This window comes from Pelecanus crispus, chromosome Z (genome assembly GCF_030463565.1).
Source record: "Pelecanus crispus isolate bPelCri1 chromosome Z, bPelCri1.pri, whole genome shotgun sequence".
NCBI classification, from domain to species: Eukaryota; Metazoa; Chordata; class Aves; order Pelecaniformes; family Pelecanidae; genus Pelecanus; species Pelecanus crispus.
This window is the reverse complement of record NC_134676.1, coordinates 21336037-21357401: the sequence shown is the minus strand read 5'-3', so window position 1 is coordinate 21357401 and position 21365 is coordinate 21336037. Positions and strand designations below refer to the sequence as shown.

Sequence of the window (21365 nt, the reverse complement as noted above, 5' to 3'; positions counted from 1 at the left end):
CGACGGCCGGCGCCGCGCCGCGCCGCGCCCCTCCGGCCGGGGCTGGGCGGCGGGCGCCGAGCGCCCTCTCCGGGCGGGGCTGGGCAGGGCCGGGCCGGGGCGCGGCGGGCCGGGGCGGGCAGAGCGCCCTCGCCGGCCGGGGCGGGAGGCCGCGGCGCCGCCGGAGGTGGGGTCCCGGCGCTGCCCCTGCCCCGGCACCGCCTCCTCCGCCCCAGCCCGGTCCCGCCGGCCCCTCCGCTCCCTCCCCGGCCGGCTCCGGCTGGGGCTCGGCGGCTGCCATTGGCTTAGCGGCCCCATCCGGGCACTCGGCGCAGCGCTGTTCCTCAGCCCGATCGTCCCAATATGGCGGAGGTGAGCGGGGAAAGCGGGCTGGGGCGCCGGGGTTCGGCCGGCTCCCCGCGGGGCCCCGCCGCCCGCAGGCCCCCCGCGCCCGCCTCGGCATCCCCGTAAGGCGCCTCCGGAGCGGCCCGGCGGCCTGGGGGGGCCAGCGGGGCGGCCCGGCGGGCGGCGGAGCCGGCGGCGCCGGGGCAGCGGGAGCCTGCGCGACTAGGCCGCACGGCGGGCGCCGCGCAGCGCGGGTGCCGGGTTCGCAGCCCGCGGGCGGCCGACAGGCCGCGGAGGGGGGCGCGGCCGCCGCGCCGGGCCCCGGGGGTCGCGGGCCGGGCCGGCGGCGGCGCCGCCGCAGCGCGGCCGATGGCGAAACGCCCGGCGGGAGGGAGGAGGAGCGAGCCCCGGGCTGGGAGCGGGGAAGAGGCGGCGGCCGGTCCGGCTGCCGCCGCCGCTGCCTGCCCCTGTCATGTCCCGCCGGGGCCGGAGGGAGCGGGAGCGCCGGCCGGGCCGGGCGCGGCTCCTGGGGGGCTTGTGCCAGCGGAGGAGGCGGGAAGGAGAGCGGCAGGCGGGGAGCGAGCGAGCGAGGGAAGGAGGGATGAGAGAGGGGGAACGGGATGGAGGGGCCAGCAGGGCGGGACGCGGGGACTGGGGCCGAGGCCGGCGGGGAGCGGCGGAAAGGGGAGCGGCGGGGGAGGGGGGCAGCTCCGGGGGCGAGCGTGAAATGAAGACCCCCGCCTGCCGCCGGGCCGGAGGGAGCCCGCTCTCACCTTGCTCTCTCTTCTCCCCGCAGGCTTCCTTTGGGAGTTCGAGCCCAGGTTCGTCCTCGCCCACCTCCTGCTCCGGCACCCGGCCTGCCGCCTGCACGCCGCTCCCTCCTTCCTGCTCCTTCCCAATTTTATCCCCTCGTAGCTCTCCTAACGCTTCATGTGCACGCTGTTAACCGCCTGCCAGATTTTTAAGAGAAGGAGATGTGCGCTGTGGAGTCCTTCCCTTAACTCCGGTTGCAGTTAGTAATTGGCTGCTCGGAACCCAAAATGAAAACAAAGTTTTGTAGCACTTTTCAGTCAGCATCTCAGTAAAGCCATTTTAGCCTGGAGAGAGACTGCTTCTCTTGTTGCTGATAACTACAGGCTTGTGTAAATTTTTGACTTCTTGGTAATAACAGAAAACATTTAAAATCTTAATGATAAGTAATTTTTAAGGCTTTAACTGCTGTTAAGGTTCTTTGGAATACTTTACACAAGCAAGCATAGTTAATATCAGCAGGGCTACTGTTGAAGAAGTATTTGGGGAATGTATTTGCTTCTGTGTAACTGCCTTCTGCATTGGCTGTTTGTCATCTTTTTTAACTAGTCTTATGAAATTTATTGAGCTTGTTTTTGAATGTGGTTTTAAATATTTTAAAGGGGATATTAGTCATTCAGAACTACTAAAAAAGTGGGACTTTTTATCTGAAGTCTGTGAGTGGGATAGAACTTCCACTTGAGTTACTCAAACATAAAATTGATTAGAATGGCAATTAGAAGCAATGATCTTAAGCACACATACATGCTACATTAAGGCAGTTGGCACTTCCTTAAAACTGGATCAGGATGTGATGGCCCACAGCAGGAAAATTCAACACGTAATGTCATTATTGTAATTGGAATAGTGTTATCAGCTATACTGAAAGTTCTATGAGACCATAATATGAATAGCATGTGAATAAAAAGCATTTTTGGCCTGAATGTTTCTCTACAGTACTATGAACATTCACAATATTGTCTTAAGTGAGCTAAACAGACAAGGTTTGCTTTAATTACCTGCGTGTGAGGAATGAACACTTACCATAAGTGCTGAAAAATTAGATGCTTTAAGACTCAGAAGTGTTGGTATATGCAACTGTCTCTTTCAAGGCTGGAAGCAGTGCAAAGAGGGATACTGCTTTATTTTTCTGAAGAGGATTGAAAATTTGTAGCTATTTCCTTCAAAACTTCTGAAGAAGTTCTTAACATGGAAATAATTCTTAATAAACCTTTTCTTTGCTGCTTGTAAGCCAAGGATTGCAACAGAGCGCTAGTATGTAAGAACTAGAAGGGGAAACCAGAAGTGAAAGAGAAGTAGCCTAATCTGTTTCTTGTCTCCATCCTGAAAGCCATAAGAAAGTGAACATTAAAGAGCAAAACAACCCTGTAATTCAGTGATTTCCATTGTAGAACACTGACTTTGCGGTACAGAATATCTGCATTTTTAAAACTTGCTGAATCTAATGATAACCTTTCTAACAGTTGACAAAATGCACTTAATAATAACAGTACGTTTTTGATGAGTTATGAGTATCCTCTTGAGTAATGAAAAAGTTGTCTGTCGGACCACAGAGCTGTCACAATGGCTTGTTAATTAATGTGATCCATTAGAAGCATTTTGTTATTTCCGGTATATTTTCCTCAATATTTCTTGAAATTCTGCTATGTTTATTATTCTTCTCTAGATGAAGTGCTAAGAATTAAATTAGTTTTAATAAAAGGTCCATCTGTGAGGCTATACTAATCTGAAGTGAATCTCGCTGTTTGTTTATTTTACTTTAGTAGCAAGCCTAAGTTAGCTGTTTACCAGTGAAAAACTGTGCTTGTTACCATATAAATCACATAAGTAGAATCAGAGTCTGTAAATAATCACAGTCTTGCAGCATCTGAAATCTTGTGACGTGTGTGCTTTGTACCTTAATGATGATTTTAAGGCTGTTTTGAACAATCTTTTATTCAGTAAAATACTAATTTGGGATTGTACTTTCTGAAACTTCATTTTAGTAGTTTAGGTACTTCTCCCAAGTACTATATACTGCAAGAGAGAAGACTTCACCTATTACTTAAAAATACGAAAAGAAAAGGCCAGCTGAAACAACTGAATTTGTCAGGTTGTTAGGAATTTGTTCCAGTTATTCCACTGAGAGTTCTGACCCTGTATGTAGGAGAATTCATGCAATCGTATTTTTTTCTGTGATGTAATTTCTATATTGGTATAGAAAAAAAAAATGACTCAAATTAGGTTTTTTTTGATAGTTGGCTCTTTATCGTCTGAGGATCATGACTTTGACCCATCTGCTGAAATGCTGGTACATGATTATGATGATGAGCGAACTCTCGAAGAAGAGGAAATGATGGAGGAAAGCAAGAATTTCAGCTCTGAAATTGAAGATTTAGAAAAAGTAAGAGTGACTTACGCTTTCATAAATGTCCATACATGTTGTAGCTTTTCTAGTGAAAAGAACACTCAACCTGTAATGCAGTTGCCTGCAACATGCCTTTGCAGCGTCTTTAAAAAAAGAAAAAAAATCAAAAATCAGGTTTGATTAGGATATAGCAGTGCATCCTCACAAAAAGGCTGAACTTTAGCTTCTTAAAGATATTAGTGTCATGTTAAGTTCATATTCTTTTTCATGTAGTAGTTCTTTCACTTCGGTAGAGAAATAACTGAAGCAGGTTTGAGAGTCCTGTCATCTAATACCACTTACCATTTCTAAGCTTTATAAGTTGGATATAAGTTGAAGCTGTACATTTTGCACACTATTAAGTGACAGCTAGCTGTATTTCATTCTGTTGGTCAGGTTTTGCTTTTCCGATATGTAAACAAACAGTCCTGTTTTAGGCATGATGGATCACATTCATTTGCTATGTAAATGGTAGTTCTATGTCTTAATTTCATCAGTTTGGCATTCGGTAGGTGTACAAAATGACCAGTGTGCTTGTTGGCTTTTCCTATTCCATTTTATACTCTTTAATTACATGTTTTTCCTGTTTACACTTCTTGTTCATCTGTGGCAGGGCATTACCCATTTTAAACGCATGCTGAATGCTGAACACCCACAAAGTGTTGCTGCTTGCATTACTGTTCAGTGACCCACTTACACCACTCAGCATAACTGCAGATTTTGGTTAACAGAGTTCCAGGAAAGTGTAATTTTTAGTATCAGATATGAGGCTGTGTTTTTGTAGTCCATGTAAAAACAGATTTTCTAAATGTGGAGTTGACAGTGTTTATACTACTGATTTTTTTTTTTTTTTTTTTTTTTTTTTTGCCTGCTACCTTTACAATTATATTTTTCCTGGTTATGAACTTGCAATTGTAATAACGAAGCAGCTTGCCAAGTCTGGTAGTTAAAATGGAGTTGTTACTCCACAAAATCATCTTATTACTTCTATAATAGAAGGAAGAAGGACTGAGAGCCACTCATCTTGAACACTTTATTACTTTAGGTCCCGATCTTGGAAAGACTTGGACATGAGTTTATGTTTACCCATTGTGAAAAGTCTTTGCAGGACTAAGACATTAGCTGACTAAAGAAAACAAGTAATTTAATCAGTGTATGAGTTCAGCAAGAAATTTTTGAAGGTAATAAAACTTCTAAAGGTATAAACATTGGAAAATATTTTTAATATTTTAATGGCTTGAGTCAGGTAACAAAAAATCTCAACTGTTTATTGTTTTATTAATTGTATTAGGATGCAAGTATGATGATACATACTTCAATCACTTGATCAAAAGCTGTTGGAAAAAACAAGTTAGTAATCAAGCCTTTCTTTAGTTTTTGCCTTCTGTATCATTAGCTGTCTTTCCCCTGTTACCTTCTCAACAGTCATGAACTATATTGTGCAGGAGGTGGACAGGAGGGCTTAAAAGTTGCTATATTGGTTTACTTCTGTGGGTTTTTGCACACTTGCAGCTGAAACTACGTAGGACTAAAGTCTTCAAGTTTTTCTGCATTTCTCTCATGTTAGGGGGGTTGTTAGTGTTTCTAGGATGTCTTCTGTCTTGAAGTCAAGTAGGCAAATCATGCTCTACAGTATTAATCAGATAAAGAGCAAATTTTTAATAATTATTCTTTAGTTTCATCCAGTAAACAGTTTTCTTCAATACCTTGATGGGACTTCACTATATGGCAAGAGACATGGTTACGGATTATTTCAGTCCTGAAAATACCTTAAATCTTCACTCAAGATTCCTGCTTTCAATTAAGTTTTTCTTTGTTTTTTACTTTTGTTCTTCAAAATATGTTTTATCCTTTTAGGCCTGAACCGTTTACAAGTGTTTAGCACTATGTTGAAATGTTTGTAAATCCTCTTGTATTAGGAAGGAAACATGCCATTGGAAGATTTACTGGCATTCTATGGCTATGAACCCACGATTCCCGTTATGGCAGGTTCCAGTGCGGATAGCTCTCCAAGTGAACTTGCAGATGAACTTCCAGATATGACTCTAGATAAAGTAAGTCAGAATCGTTTTCCCCTGTATTGTGGTTTAAAAGCAGAAATCAGGTGACCTTAAATTGTATTTTGCTACCTCTTGATGTTACAAAATACGTATCTTTGTTAATTTCAATGTACAATACTACTGTGAATTCATTCTTTTTCAAGGATATTGAGGATATAGTTCTAATTATAATTATCACACTTACAAATGCATAGCAACTTCAGTGGCACTATATTACTACAAATGAGAAATGAGTAAGTTAACAGTTCTTCTAGAACACATCCAGAGAACTTTAAATAGGTGGGTTTTTTTTAATGGAAGTGGGATTTTTTTAATAATGTATGCAATATCTGGAAATAATAATTCTGGCTTCCAACACACATGTCAAGTATCAAAACGTTTGTGGATAACTTGAAAATGCACTCCTGAATGCTTTGGAATGTTGCTTTCAAATGCATATCATTTGGAAAGGTCTCAACTTTGGGGAGTGACCGAGAGATTGTTTTCTGTGCATTGACTGTATGTGTTGCATTGCTGATGTAAAAACCTGAAACTTCAGTTTTTGTGATTTGCAAACTATATTCTGAGATTTTAATCTGATTTTGGCTACAAAGCATATGCAGCTAGTAGTTTCGATTATAAAGTATGTAGGTAGCAAGTATATGTCTTTTTTGGGGGTGGTTTGTTTTTTTTTTTTTTTTTACTTTCTGTGAGTATGATGTAATGGTAAACTCCACAGAAAGTAGGGTATAATGATGGCTCTGCACATCTGATTCTCATTAGGATTCACGATTGTGTTGAGGCTACAGAAATGTAGTCGGCTTGTTGTCTAATACCGTTCTTTCCCTTCCTACCCTCTATGCAGAGCGGTTCAAACATGTCTGCTAGTGGAGGAAGTGTACTTTTTCTTTCTTAATATCTCTTTTGTTAACCTACAGAACCGTCATTTTTTTTGTGTTTTGGGAGGATAACAGGTTGTGTACTATCTGTAACTGTTCTCTGAGCAAAAGTCTACAAAAGCGCGTGGCTGTTGGCTAGTTCCCACACCACCCCCCACCCTCCCCGAGTTTAAGGGGTAACAGCCTTTTAAAGCTTCGGCAATCTGTGATGCAAAGAATGGCAGTATACTGAAGATTTGAGGTGGTTTCTGCTGGCATTTTTCATTGGAAGCAACTGGAGGAACAGCTGAGATTGATGCGTGCAGAAGTTACTTCTTGTGTGTTTATTTTAGTGGAAGACGAAGGGGAAATGGACCCCTGTGTTCAACTCTGAAATGAATGGTTATATTTGCTCTTAGATTTAGGAGGAACAAACTAGCTTTTTAATTAAGGGAGTATGGTCTGCTAAATGTACTTATGGTAAAATAATTAATTTTAATTAATGAGATTTACAATTTGCTGAATCTAAATGCTTACCGGTCTGTATTTAATAGTCAGTCTGAGGTTTTACTTTTTTATTTTAATGATACAGGAGGAAATCGCTAAAGACCTCTTGTCAGGTGATGATGAAGAAACACAGTCCTCTGCTGATGACTTGACACCATCAGTTACTTCACATGAGGCTACTGACTTCTTTCCTCGGCCGTTAAGATGTAGGAAACCTAATTTTATAATAGTACTCAAAAAGTCTTAGCATTATGTATAGCTTCCTAGCTTAAAATATCAAAATTGCAGAGCAGTGCTGACTTTACTGGGAATTGAGAAACAGTGCTTTGCAGGATGTTGTACAATGTTGTCTTTGGTGGTATTACTGATTACCTGAAGGGCTTGTATTTGGTACTGTGCTCAAAGCACAAGTAAAATTAATTTCTCTACAAATACCATAACTTCATAATTAATAGTTAATGTGGTATTGAGGAACACCCTTCATGATTTTCAGTGTTAGTGAATTACATGAATATGTAACCTATTCTTTTAAATTCTTTTAAATTTAATTAATATGACACTGAAAGTGTGGCAGCTTTATAGAAAAAAAGATTAGCCCCTCATATTACTGAGGATTAAGAAACAGTTGTCTTTGTTTTCAGCTAGCATGTTTTTTTATCAGAATGTTACATTCTCTGTTAGAACTTTTGGCTGGACATTTTAAAATTGAATATCCACCATTTCGGGGAGGGAGATGTCAGTTCTCTGTGCCGTTGGCAGTTTCAGCTTTTCTGATCTTTGTCCATTTCTCAGGTAGTAAGATAACATGAAGTTTTAAGATAAACGTGTCTAATACATAATGTAGTCTATTTTATTAAATTTGCATTAATTGGAAAAAATAATTGCCAGTGATTATCCAGGCGTATTGTTATGTCATGCATTCAGGTTAGCTTCTTGCTTGCTACTTCTAACAACAAAAAGAGATAGACTGGTGATTGTCATAATGACTACAGAAGGAGAGCATGCAGTCTTGGATGTTGTCTCTGCTGTTGACAATTCTGTTTAGTTGTGATGAAGCTAAAATTGCAACCCTATGGATGAGCATGTTGTTTCTGAAGTTTGAGAATACCAACCAGCTTTAATCGTATCAGGACTAGATTCCATTCTGCCGGGGATTATACAGCTATAAAAATAGCTTTACTTCAGAACCCAGTACCACAGTGTTCCAGATTCTAAAATACGAGTTTTTCTATTGAGTACTGTATTTGAATTGCTTGGAGTGCTCTGCTGTATTTCTTCATAAGGAAAACAAAAAAAAAAAAACATGAAAAAGATGAAAGAGGAATAAGCAGTTTTTGCTCTCTTTCGCTTATTCCATTTTGTATATCTCTCCTGTATCTTCAACCCATGCCGAGGCAGCCTTATTTGAAGGAATGTTTTGCATGCCCATTAAAACTTCTGATGAAGGGTTTTAGTAGGTAATAAAGACATGCTTTCAACTTTACTTTACTTTGTGATTAACTTGAGGCTAAGTCATAGCCCTGGAAGTTTTCTGGTTTTCTCATACCTTTTCTGTGAGATATAAGCCTTTACTGGAGAAAATTGATGAGGAAAAATGATCTCGTGTCCTTTTGACTGTTAGAAATATAGTAGATTGTCTCAGTTGCAGTGATGATAAATGTTTCAGTTCTGCAGTATACAAGTACCAGTGCCTTCTGACTTCATGCTGGTTTGATAGAAATGTAGATCAACAGACTCATAAGTGCTTCCCAGAATAAAAGCAGGTGCTCCTTTCAAAAGTAAGGGATAGCTTGTAGCTCTGTGTTTGAACTGAAAATCTTCCTAGCTAAAACCAAACTTCTTTGTGTCTGAAGCAAACACTACGTGTGATGGAGATAAGGAATCAGATGGTGAAGATGTAGAGGCCGACAATGGTAATTCATCTGAAGATTTGAGAAAGGTAATAATTATATCTTAAAAAAAAGAAGTTAAAAAAATTTACTGTTAAGAAAAATGCATTAAGATTTATAGTATATATCTAAAGTAGTACTTTAATTCTGGAATTCTCTGCCAAATGTCAGGTTAATGGCATTTTTAATGCTTCCATATACAAAGTATTAAGTTAATACCTTTCTCTTTTTGTTTTTATTATATTGTCAGGAAATAATGGTTGGTTCACAGTACCAGGCTGAAATTCCACCTTACCTTGGCAGATACAGTGATGATGAAAAGGGTAAGTTCTTCTGACTGTTTTACTTTTTATTTTATGTTTATACATAGCAGTTAATGGGAAAATGTTATTTAAGTTTAAAGGTAAATTCAGTGGCTTTGTTAAAGTCTCAGAGACCTTAAAAGAAAAAAAAAAAGGCACTGGAAAACTGAAGTAACACAACTACATAATTGTATCTCAGAAGTGTGATTCTTCAACTTTGAGAGGACACTCTCAAGAAAGCATCAGAGGCTGGATTACAGCGTTAATTCTGAAGTATCTAGTAATACTAGGAGGCAACAAACGGTGGGTCAAGAAGGAGATATTTTCATCAAAGTACCATAACTGGGCTGTGAGCATGTATCTTAGTTCTCTTTGCTTGTTTTTTTGGAAGCACAACAGTGTGGGTTACAAAATAGATATGGAAAACAAAGCAATAAACCATTTTAAAATCACAGACCATGAGTAGAAGATGTAGGTCCTAATACGCTGTCTTTTAAAAATATGATGTTTTAAGTATGATGTTATTCCAGTGTAAAGTTAGGTTAAAAACTTCAATTGTGCTAGAGTAGAAAAAAAACTTACTTAATAGAGTTTTATTTGGTATCTTTAGGAGCCTTTACTCTGAAAAAAGTATAGCACATATAGCTGTGAAATTCAGAAAGCAAATAATGAAAGAAATTTGCTCATGAGTGAAACAGCTGTGAAATTAAGGAACAGTTTGGAGGATATGTTAATAAATGAAGGGCATCCCGTTTTTTTCTGTAAATTTTCAATATTCTTTTAAATTGCTTGTGTTCGAACTGTAACATTTCATGGGAATACTATTCTAGTGAAGTATATCAAGTCTTTTTACCATTACCAGCTGCTTTTTTGAAGAATGATCCTTTGCAATAGAGGTGAAGAATTTTTGGTATGGATGGAGCTGGAAGTATTAGCAAGTGAACATCTCTTGGGTTGCTTAAGAGACCTAGGGAAGTCTCCTGTTTTCTAAGATTCAGGCATGATGCTTATGGGTTGTAAGAAATGGAGGACTAAGAACCGGATTTATCTGCATAGTTCTTTTACTAGTTACACATCTTGACTTCTCCTCAGCCAAGAACTCGAGAAGGGCCAATAACCAGAGGATGACCAGGAATGGGTTAATCTGACAACTTTCTCTGGAATGAGCTGGTGCTGGAGAGAAGCAGTGGGAGTCTTGTCTGCTGGCATGGCTAAGAGCAAAGAGGTAGCTCCCAAATCAGAGAGCCCAAGGAGCTCCTCTTGAGATAATTAGTCATGGACTCCAGCAAGAAGTGCTGGCATGTCTTGGTTGGTAAAGGAGGTTGAAGCTGAGCATCAGCAGTGCTCAGAGAGGTTGGACCTGGTTGTAGGGGTGGAGGATTCTGTGAAAGCCTCTTCCGTGCTCCCTGAAGAGCTTGTAATGGCAAACGGGTTTATATTTCTGCTATATAGTCCCAGCTACCAGAGTTGCGCTAGAAGGCAGTTCTGCTCTTCTATAAACCTTACACGTGTAACATGTCTGTTTGAAAGCTTTCCATGTTCTTAAGCTGTAATAGAACTTTCAGAGGAGATACAATTTTATTCCTCACCTTAGCTTAATATTGTTCCCTGCAGTTTTGCAAGAGATTTGAGAACCTTCATCTCTTCTACTGTAACAGCCATTATGCTTGTGTGTTTGAATTGAGTATCTCTCTAATTTTATATCACCGAGAGTACGTAAAACATTAGGTGCAATGTTAATCACATCTATTGATCAGAGTAAAGGATTTATAGTTTCATCTAGAATTGAAATATGTGCACAGACTGAGAAAGGTTCAGGCCAACTCTTGTGTATGTATTTCCCATATACTGTCTTTCAAATAAGCTACTGAAGAGGTGTATACATTATTTCAGTGTACGATGAAGGAGGACTGTACATCCTGATTGCTTGTAAAGTATGCAGTGTACAAGTTCTTAACAGCATTCAGTTGTTAGTGAATGAAAAAACAAATTACCACATTGAGACCTAGGTTTCCATTCTGTTAATTAATTCTTGGCAAATTTTAGTTGAAAATGACCAATTAGCCACCTCCTCTTTTTTTTTTTACATGTAGTATTTGAAATATTAAAGTAATATCCTACACTCTTTTACTGTAAACTATAGTTTATTTTTTGAAAACAGCTGAATAAAACTGTGAATGGTTTTGCTAGTTTGTTTGTATGAAGATGATGAATACATATGCATAATTTGACTGGAATCATCTAGCTGTCAACAAGCTGCTCCTTTGTGAAGACTCTGTCCCCAGAGTTCAGTGTCTTAACTTACCCTCATGGAACCTGAATCTCTTTGCCATGTCATGCTGCAGTCTGTGTCTTTACTGAGGCTTTTGGGGAAAAAAGTTAGCTGCACTTTAAACGTGGCTTGATGGTGCTTGATTTGATGACTTCTGTGTTCCTGTTCTTTGTCTTTGTGAAATAGCTTTTAATGTTACAGCCTTAACAATGTCACACCTGGCGTTAATGGATTTCTGTTTTCACAGCCTATGAAAATGAAGACCATTTACTTTGGAAACCTGATGTGATCTCAGAAAGTAAAGTTAAAGAATACCTTTTTGAAACCTCCTTAAGAACAGGAAATGAAAAAATGATTGGCAGAATTCCTGAAGGACTACATACACGGGACAATGAACAAGTATGTTTTATATCCTGTTCCATTTGCGACATGTTGTTTTGTAATTAACATGTGTTCTCTTTCTCTGCCTTGTATTATAAAGGCAGCAATACTCAATTTCTTTATTTTCTTTTAATTAGATGTTATTGGGGTCAGGATCTTACTTGTAATTTTAAGCACATGCCTAAAATTATGAGTATTGGAGTGTTGGCAGTGTTGTGATCTGTGATGTTTCTGATTGCCATGCTGTTGACAAATCCAGCTGTTTTAATAATTGCATATAATGTTTTACATTTTCTTAATTAAACCTTGCCTCAACTTTTGGATGGTTTTGGTGGTTGTTTTAAAATTTTTGTCATGTATGAAGATAAATCCTCTTTTTTTACATCAGGTATGCTCATTGAAAGGCTAGTTTTAGAAGTTTAGATTGGATATTTGCAAACTTTGACTCTTTCTAAAGACTTGTTCTGTTTTGTAGGCACTGTATGAACTTCTCAAGAGTAGCCATAATGTTAAAGAAGCAATTGAGAGATACTGCTCAAATGGAAAGGCATCTCAGGGTAAGAGAGAGTACCTGTTTTTTCAGAAAGGTGTGTGTGTGGGGGGGGAAGAATAAAAAAAAGCTGGGTCGAAAAACCTTGAGTAAGAATCAGATTGATGAGCACATCCCTTGCCATGATGTCTTTAGCACAGATTAGGTATAATCTGGCTGTTGTCCAGTTGGAAATTGCTGCTAGAGAAGTTTGCAACTTGTATAAACGTTGCTTTTCACCTTCCCTTCTTTCCTCCGTTGCTGTTGTAAAAATGGCACAGACTGAGGAGAGGGGTGGGGAGAGTGGTGATTTTACTCCCATAAGGCAGTTCTCACCCACAGTACAGTATCTTTTTGAGATCATGATATAATCTGATGACATTTATACCAGAATCAGGAGAACATAGCTGACTGTATAAATAAGACCCACGCTCTTCCTCACTGTGCTAACATTGTGCTATGCCAACCCTAAACTGGTTCTACCGTATAGTTCTATAGGTCTTTGGTAGGGTGTGGAGAGCTCTGCTTGAGTTTACAGTGGAAAAGAAACTTCCATCTTGTTTGTCACTAACTTTATTACTCCCTTAAATGGAAATCAGAGTTTATCATTTAGCAAAGATGGTTCTTTGTCCTGTGTTTTAACATGTGTGGCATAAAGCAGAAATGGAGTATGAGCCCTGGTATAAATTGGCAGATACACCATACTCAGAACTGGATCCAAAGGCAACCTGAGGGTTTACAGGTTAGGTTAAGCATCTAACGTTAAGCTGAAGGGGACAATAAGGACTATCAGAGCAGTGCTTCAGAAAGGTGATGTGCAAGAAGAGATTCTGTAGACCTAAACAATAAGGATGTATCAGTTGCAGCGTTGTATCCTAAATCCCAGACCTCTCTCGGATTTAGATTCCTGTTTCAGGATTGAAAAATACCTCTGCCCATTTGTGGTTCAGAGCCCAAAATTCTGTCCTAAGGACTAGTACACTCCCCCTACCCTGCCCCAAGTCAGATGGGATTTACTATACCCTCATTAAAAGTGGGAAGGGATGATAATACTGTCTGTGCATGTCTCTTAGAGTAACCATTATGCTATTACCTACTCGACCCACTGAAGTTCACCGCTATTCTCAAGATGATAATTAAAAATCCACCACTCCCAAGATAATTTCTTAATAGTGAGAGTTTACATAGGGATCTTTTCTTCTCTTTGAATCTTGAGAACTCTGTAGTAAGGAGTGCAAAATTAGTGGGGTGAGAAAGAAAGAAAATGGCCTTGCAATGGAATGATTATCACCTTCATCTGGGAGCAGAAAGGTCTTGGGTCCAGCCTCTGCTTCCAGAAATGTTTTGAAATGTGGGTTTTTTCCCCCCACTGGCTTTAAATGTCAGCTGAATGGAAACTTTTTAGCCCACCATTACAAATGTAAAATGCCTGAAATATTCCTTCTTAATTATATATAGACCCAAAGCAAAAATCAAGATAGGAAAGCAACAATACTTGAAACAAAACTGACCTATTGAAACATTTAGAGCTACTTTGTTTTAAAAGTCTTACTCTTTTTTAGTGATTTTTTTTTGGTTGTTGTTTGTGAAACTAAAATTCAGTTTTAGAAACTACAGGTTTTATCTTGGAAAAAAAAATGTCCAGTTCCTCCTTAAGAAGTCTGAAAGGGTTATTTGTGGGATCTTTAGGAGCAGATGGTGGTTTGGTTTGTTCTGGATTCCCTGATGTCCCTTGATTTTTCAAAAGCCTGGATCAGACTAAGTATAGGTCCCAGTCAGTTGGCCTTGTATGGCTACCTGAGGTATGCCTAGCGCTAAGGCTTTCCTCCATGGTTCATTATGCCTTTTCCAGGGATCCGCTATCTCACCAGGGGGTTTATGAGTTTGGGGAAAGTGTCAGGGGTTCTGGGGAGTCTGTCTTACTTGGGGGATCCATCTGCTGCCTGCATCAGCTCAGGATCGCCATGCTGGTGTCAATTCATCCCACCCCATTTCTCGGCTGTGCTTTACAGTGCCATGCATCAAGCCTGCCCAGGTCGTGATGGATTGGAGGTGGGGTTGGCCATCCTGACCCTCCTCAGTGTTACGTTCTACGTTTTGTCTTATTTCATCCTTTTTTGCAATGAGGTACAATTTTAAAACAGCCTGGGCTCCCCTTCTTAGTGGTTTCATGGCTTTGGTGTCTACAGGGGCAGAGATAGGGTAATCACCATGTGCACCTCTGTCGTTCGTAGCCTGAAGGCAGGCTGCTTTTGTAAGGGCAGTAAAAAGTTCACTTACTGATCTTACTGGTATAGCAGTGGGCTTTCCCCTATGCCAGGGGTCTGTGCCTCCTGCCCAATATGCTGGCTCGTCAGGTAATAGAGTGTGGTTCAATATTAGGGGATGGTCCCTTGTTCAAGAGCATTCCTGGTCCCCAAAAGCCATCCTGATCTAACATAATATGATCTCCTCCAGTTAAGGAGACATGCCAGAGATATTCAGTCTTGCTTTCACCAGGGTTCTGCCCATATTTTTTGTGCAGATTGGCCAATTGAAGGGGGTCCCATGGAGTGGTCTTTATGGTCTTTCTCTGGTTGCCCCCTTGAGGTCTGGCACATACCTCAGTTTTAATAATAGGGGCTACCTTAAATTCTGATTCACCTAATTCACTCTCATCACAAAGTTCTTCACTGGGTCCTCCCAAATATGTCCATCCCAGTCTTCTGGGGAAATGGTTAGCTTACGAATTTTTACAGGATCTGGGGGGGTTGGGACCCCGAATTATCATGAGTTCTAGTTTATCCTCTATTTTCCTGTGGTTTTCTTTTTCATCGCCCAATTGTTTAAGCAATTGGTCTATTTGCAGAGGTAACAACATTTGTTGCTTTCTTTGTTTAACCTCATAACATTCTCATTTCTTGTTCTTCACATTCCTTATACTGATATCGCAGCTCCTAAATACCTCTTCAACATCTTGTATATTATTTTCTCTTTACCATCTTTCAGTTTCCCTTTTACAAGGTTCAACTGTTTGTTTATCTTATTCAAATTATCCTGCTTTTCACGTACCCAGTCATCTTTCAGTGAAGGGTTAACTCCGTGCCTTCATAAGTAGTCAGTGATTGAATCCTCCATCCTGCCAACTATGCCAATTTTTGTCGCAGGTGAATTATTAAGAAAAGCCATCGTTATGGGGTTAACTAAAAGGTTTTATTAATAATTAAATGATAATTAATCAATTATTGGTAATTAAATTGCAATTAAGCAATAAATGATTAGTAATTAAACAGTGGTTTAACAATGATGTAATAATGATAATTGATAATTAGGCGGTGGTCAAACACCCTAGTACTTACTATACTTCTAATAATTAAGCTATAGCTTGTGTGTATATATATTCGTGTTGCTAGCATACAATATACTTTTAGGCTTACTGTAAAATCTCACTTACCTTGTTACAGCCGTCAGGTGCTGGGTAAGGGGTGTCTCAACCCTGAAGGGTAACCTTGAGAAGTGTCCTTCCCTGCTCAAGGGGCGATCACCTCTGTGCAGCCTGCTGCTGTACAGGAGAGCTCAGTGGGCTCGGGGGGCGCTACAGATACCTGTAGTGCAAAGTGACTGACTTGCAGTCAGCCTCCCCTTCGGTGTATGTGCGGGTGTGCAGCTGTAGCAGTTTTAGCTTTGCCTAGTCCCGGCTTGGGTTGGTACTGTTAGCTCCTGATAAGACATGGCCTAGACTCCTTAGTTCTGAGAAGATACAGCCTAGCACAGTTCTCATGGTTTGCACAGCAGGGCTGATTTCAGTCAGGCCCACTTGTCAGTGGTGCCTGAATGAAAGTACTGCTCGCTCAGTCAGAGCAGGGGCATCCATCACAACAGGCTGTTCCTTCACTCTTTTTTCCAACAACCACTGTTCTTTCTATCCTATGTGAGAAGAATATTCAGAAAAATTACCTCACTGGTTGGTACCTCACTGGTGTTATCAAACCTTGTTTTTTTGATGACAAACTTACTAAGAAATAATAAATCAATCTTTTGAATGTCCTTTGCCCTCAAGGATAAAAGATTTCAGAAATCAAACTCTTTCATGAGTCCGTATAAAGAAGAATGTTAGATTTCAGGTAGGATATCTGTGCAATAGAGGAAAGAACATGGATCTAAATAACTGAACTATTGGCTCTTTTAGAGTGCATTTGGATATTCATCCATTAGCAACACATACTTTATTCTTTGTAGAAGGTTAGTGAACGAAAACAAGTTTATCATGCTACTTTTATAATTGTCTAGAAGAGATGACAGCATGGACGGAAGAAGAATGCAGAAGCTTTGAACACGCACTTCTGATTTATGGAAAAGACTTTCATCTCATTCAGAAAAACAAGGTTAGTATTTTACAGTTAAATGGAAGAATTGGTAGATGACATGATGCTGAAAATCTGACAATACATTTGTCAGAAGCCATGCAGACGAGTGAAGTAAGAACCAACATATTAAAACCAGCTTGGCATTTTTGTGCTAATTTTTCCTCAGGTGTCATTGAAAAATAGGCATTGCAAGATGAGTCAGTGTGTTATCTCTGAAATTGACTTACATTGACATTACTTCTATTTATGCATTTGTATTATAATAATTTAGTTTAAAGGTGTGCCTCTCCTAGAAGTACAGTATTTCCATACCATGGCTGTGGCGGGGAGAGTGCATCTTTACTTAACTTTTTTTTGTCACCAGGAAGGTGTAACTTTACAGGAACAGGCTTAGCTCTTTTTGTGTTTTCAGAAAGTGTAGTCAGCCATCAGTACTCTGTTTTCTGGCCAGTGAAGCAGTTCTAATCGTGATCTGGATTGCTTCTGATTGACTCCTCTGTGCCTGAAGAATAAGGGTTTTTGGGTTTTGGGGGTTTTTTTTGGTTTTTTTTTTTTTTTTTTTTATTAAAAAGCAACAATTGGCAATATGGATGTTTCCAAATTTTCTCTGTATCTCCTTTATGCTTTTGATACCACCTTGAGTTTTTTTTCTCTAGGAGTCTGGTGCTTTTGTTGTATTTCAGGTAAACTTCATAGGGTTGTGGTTGCTGTTCAACAACAGTCAGCTAGTCCTGCTCAATACATAGATCAAAATGAGTCTTTTGAGTCCTTTATACCTTCTCAGCAAGACTAGAATTTTATTTTGTTGTTTAAGCATTTAGTGCTGTGATTATCTGTTGTCAAAGCCTCCGCAGTTCTGCCCCTTCCCAAAAGGAGTAAGTACCCACAGTCTTTTCTGCTTCTCTTCTCTTAGGTCATTGATTTGCTCAGCTTGTTCCATCTTAAGAATGAGTCTATCTTATAGTTTAAAAAATTGATACATATATTTAGATATAAAAATGCTTCAGATGTAGGTACAGGTTCAGTCTAGTTTTAAAAAATCCAATAATGCATACCATAGAACAAATGTAATACTTACTTGAAACTGTAGCTCCCTTTGAAGTCTCCTAATTTAATTGGTTTGTTCCAGATACTAGAACAATAAAACTAACAATATTGCAGGAATATGGGAATTGGGGAGATCGCAAAACATTAAGTCTTTGCATTAATCTTGTCAATTATTCTTGCCTTCTTTTAGGTAAGAACCAGAACAGTTGCTGAGTGTGTGGCTTTTTATTACATGTGGAAAAAGTCAGAACGTTATGATTACTTTGCTCAGCAAACAAGATTTGGAAAGAAGAGATACAACCATCATCCAGGAGTTACGTAAGTAAAACATTCTTGGAATATGTTTTCTGTTGCAAATCGTAAATGTAGAAGTTTGGTTTTTTTTTTTTCCCATCTGTCATTGCAGTGTAATGCTGCAGTGGCTATGGCAACTGAAATTAAATCCATCTTCATTTTTAGGCCTTGCTTTCTGGTTAAATAATAGCTTATGGATGCAATGTTCTTTTAGGGACTACATGGATCGTTTGGTAGATGAAGCAGAAGCCCTTGGTGGAGCAGTGCATTCTTCAGCCTTAACATCTAATAGTCGAACAGAAACCATTCCTGATCAACAGCTAAGCATTCTGAATTCTATCACTGCCAATGAGTTGACAGGTAAATCAAGGAAAAAAAAAATCTTTTTGTTGTAACTATGCAAACAACTATTTCATTTGCATTTGTGTTCATCTTTTTTCCAGCATTGACAAACAGTGTAGCTACAGTGTGCCACACTTCAGATGTGAACTGCCTGGATGACGCCTTTCCTCCTATGGACAGCTTACCCCGAGCACCAGTTAATCATGTGCCTGTTGGAACAGAAGAATTGCTTAACTTGCCTAGCAATGGTGAAAGTGATTGTTTTAATTTATTTGAGACCGGCTTTTATCATTCAGAGTTAAACCAGATGAACATGTGCAGTGAGGAGACAGAAAGACCTGCAAAAAGATTGAAAATGGGAATTGCTGTCCCAGAATCTTTCATCAATGATGTCTCTGTTAATAACCTTGGTGTGGACTTTGAGAACCACACACACCATATTACCAGTGCCAAAATGGCTGTTTCAGTGGCTGACTTCAGCAGTCTATCTGCAAATGAGACAAATGGTTTTATTAATACCCACACTCTCCACCAACATGCTGCCCTTCACTCAGAATGACTGTGGAAAACTAAACAAACAGTGGGTACTTTATGCAGTAGTAGTAAACTTGATGGGAGCTATCAGGTTTGCTTAGTCTTTCACTGGAAGTTTGAACTTTATGACATCAGTGATGTCTTTGTATGTATAGAACTATATCTTGATTTATCAAGAGTAATTTCTTTTTTCAGTCCATAAATGTGGAAATGTCATAGGATGTTCGGCAGAGTTTGGGACTAAGAGAACTCTGTGGTGCAGCTTTAAGCTCTGCTTCAATTTTTTTTTTTAAAGCCTGTAGACGGAGGCCACCATTTCAAAACCAGCACAGAAGTTCTGAACGGATTGGAGTGGCTTTTTAGTCTAAGTTACTTTTGCCGTAACGGATGCAGTGGAATAACAATGTTTACAGGTACCGATCCTAATCCCTGCTCAATGTAGCATTTTTTTTTTTTTTCCTTATAAAGGCAGGGATGGGTTTCTTTAATTTAAACTGCACAAACATACAAGGATGTTTTTTAAATGGAACCTTCTCTCATGTGATACTAAACTAGAGCACTTCAGTTTACAAAACAGCAAGTTCATCTTGGTGGAAGCTAGCACAAGGGACTTAACATGAGTAAAGTGTGAAGACCAACACTTCGATGCTGTTGGAAAATTATAGGCCATGGCTACCTTACACAGAAGTCATTATGCTGCCATAGGTGTCTGTGTACTTCAAATTTACTGGCTTAAAGCATTTTAGGCTATATTGTATTCGGATGGGTTTTGTCCACGACTTTGAAGAGAAATGTAATCGTGTACCTTAACTTTCCTAAGGCAGCTGATGTATAAATCTACAGTCTGCACAGCTTAGGATTTGCCACTAAACAAACAGACTACATTTGGAAGACATCTTAAATTGTTTGGAGCACTGCAGTTCAAAGTGTTACAGTTTTGAGGGACTATCTAGTTTATATAGGAATAGTAGAACCTTGAAGTATGTATTTGAAAGTTTTTCTTTAGTGTGGATTGCATTTATTTGCTTTGGCAAGTCATTGGCTGAAAAATGGCACTTTGCTACCTTGGTCAAATAGGGAAGGATGAGTAAAAATGTTTCCCATAAAAGCAACTATTTAACTTCAGTAGATTTTTTTATTTTGAACACTGAGTGCAATTTAGCCATCCAGGAAGTTTGTCTTGCAAACGTTTGTTCTAATTCTTGCAGGAGAGTCAAACCAAACATAGTATTGGCTTGGAACATGTTGTTGTATCATACAGCTTTCAGGGTTTTTTAATGAGAATCTGAACCTTACTTCGGTAGGATTACCCCTTTCCCTCCATACTTTTTCTTTGCACTGTTTGTATTACAAATTTAATTGCCACTAATTTGTTTTCATTATTCAAGTGATTAAGTTTGCGTTGTTGATATTTGTAATAGTTGCTTCAAGGTTATGCTGAGTAATTAGAAAGTAGTGACTTTAATATTTGAAAGGGAAGAGGGTATTTATTATGCATACTGTGAACTGCATTGACATCCTGAGTTTCGGATGCAGCGTATGGAGTTTTCTTTACAGCATTATAATGAAGATTGCTTTGAAGTGTTTACGCAGTAGCACATTTACCATATTAAAAACAAATTAGTTTAGCACAGTGGACAAAAGTAGAGATAATTTTGTAATCGGTTCTTAACTTACACATCTGAAATATATAACTTTAGTAAGTACACAGTAAATAACGGGTAGCCTTGGCCCTGTGTTGTACTCTGACATTTTTAGCCAAGTTGTCGGCTTCTTGTTGCTGTGTTTTGTGCTGAACTTTGTACCTTGTTTCTTTTGTTTATGAATCAACACATTTTATGTAATTTTGTAAAATACTGGCCATAATTCTCCATTGTTATACATTCAAGTTTATCTATGGGTTTACAGTGAGTGGCTGGTCTGTATAAAAATCATTATACAAAGATGACTGAATGCTTATACCAGTTGCACTTAAATGAACATGCCCATTCTCATTAGCTGATGCAGTAATATATTCAGTTTATCTATGCATTGCTGGGCTCTTAATGTAGACAGAGACTTGTCTAAGGTTTGGGTTGTCAGCAAGTTGAATGGACACTTTAGTTACTTAATAAACTTTTGACCAAAATTCAGAAAATGATATGAGAGAAAAATGAATTCCGGCTAGTCTAATAGATTTTTAAATGCTGATCTTATTTAGCCTGTTGGCTAGCTAGCTGGTATCGTTTACTTTTAATTCCTTGTTAAAATGAGGCAATAATTTGCAAGATTTTGTAAATATGTAAATTCTTCATATCTTTTTAGATATCTATTTCAATATTTTCTGACTACTTCTGTGTATAGTAACATTTTTGTGCATGCTTGATGTGACATTCATAAATTTGTACCACTATGACTTTATCCATGTAAAATAGCTATTTATTGAACTTTTCTTTTGAAAGCTGGACTTACTTATTTTTCTCTCAGTTTAGACATTTAAACGGAG

General features: G+C 39.4%; 1 protein-coding gene across 4 annotated transcripts; it reads left to right on the top strand.

Annotated features, from left to right (window-relative positions):
- The first annotated feature begins 320 nt into the window (after positions 1-320).
- MIER3 (MIER family member 3) lies at positions 321-21365 on the top strand. 4 transcript variants are annotated; one of them, XM_075726317.1, is made up of 13 exons: positions 321-351; positions 1121-1145; positions 3372-3517; positions 5440-5574; positions 7030-7150; positions 8798-8883; positions 9084-9156; positions 11655-11806; positions 12264-12345; positions 16590-16681; positions 17901-18028; positions 18219-18364; positions 18448-21166. In XM_075726317.1, exons 1-13 carry the CDS (start codon positions 343-345, stop codon positions 18903-18905), a joined length of 1653 nt encoding a protein of 550 aa, XP_075582432.1. In that variant the 5' UTR covers positions 321-342; the 3' UTR covers positions 18906-21166. The 4 variants fall into 4 exon arrangements, 3 of the variants coding, with proteins under 3 accessions (XP_075582432.1, XP_075582431.1, XP_075582433.1); XM_075726316.1 differs by having other exon boundaries at positions 16587-16681; XM_075726318.1 differs by lacking the exons at positions 321-351; positions 1121-1145 and adding an exon at positions 1327-1485 and having other exon boundaries at positions 16587-16681.

Excerpts from the sequence above, each read along its gene's own strand:
- MIER3 (XM_075726316.1), top strand. Across the intron at positions 1,146-3,371 it reads CTTTGGGAGTTCGAGCCCAG|TTGGCTCTTTATCGTCTGAG; the intron begins GTTCGTCCTCGC and ends TTTTTTTGATAG. Across the intron at positions 5,575-7,029 it reads CAGATATGACTCTAGATAAA|GAGGAAATCGCTAAAGACCT; the intron begins GTAAGTCAGAAT and ends TTAATGATACAG.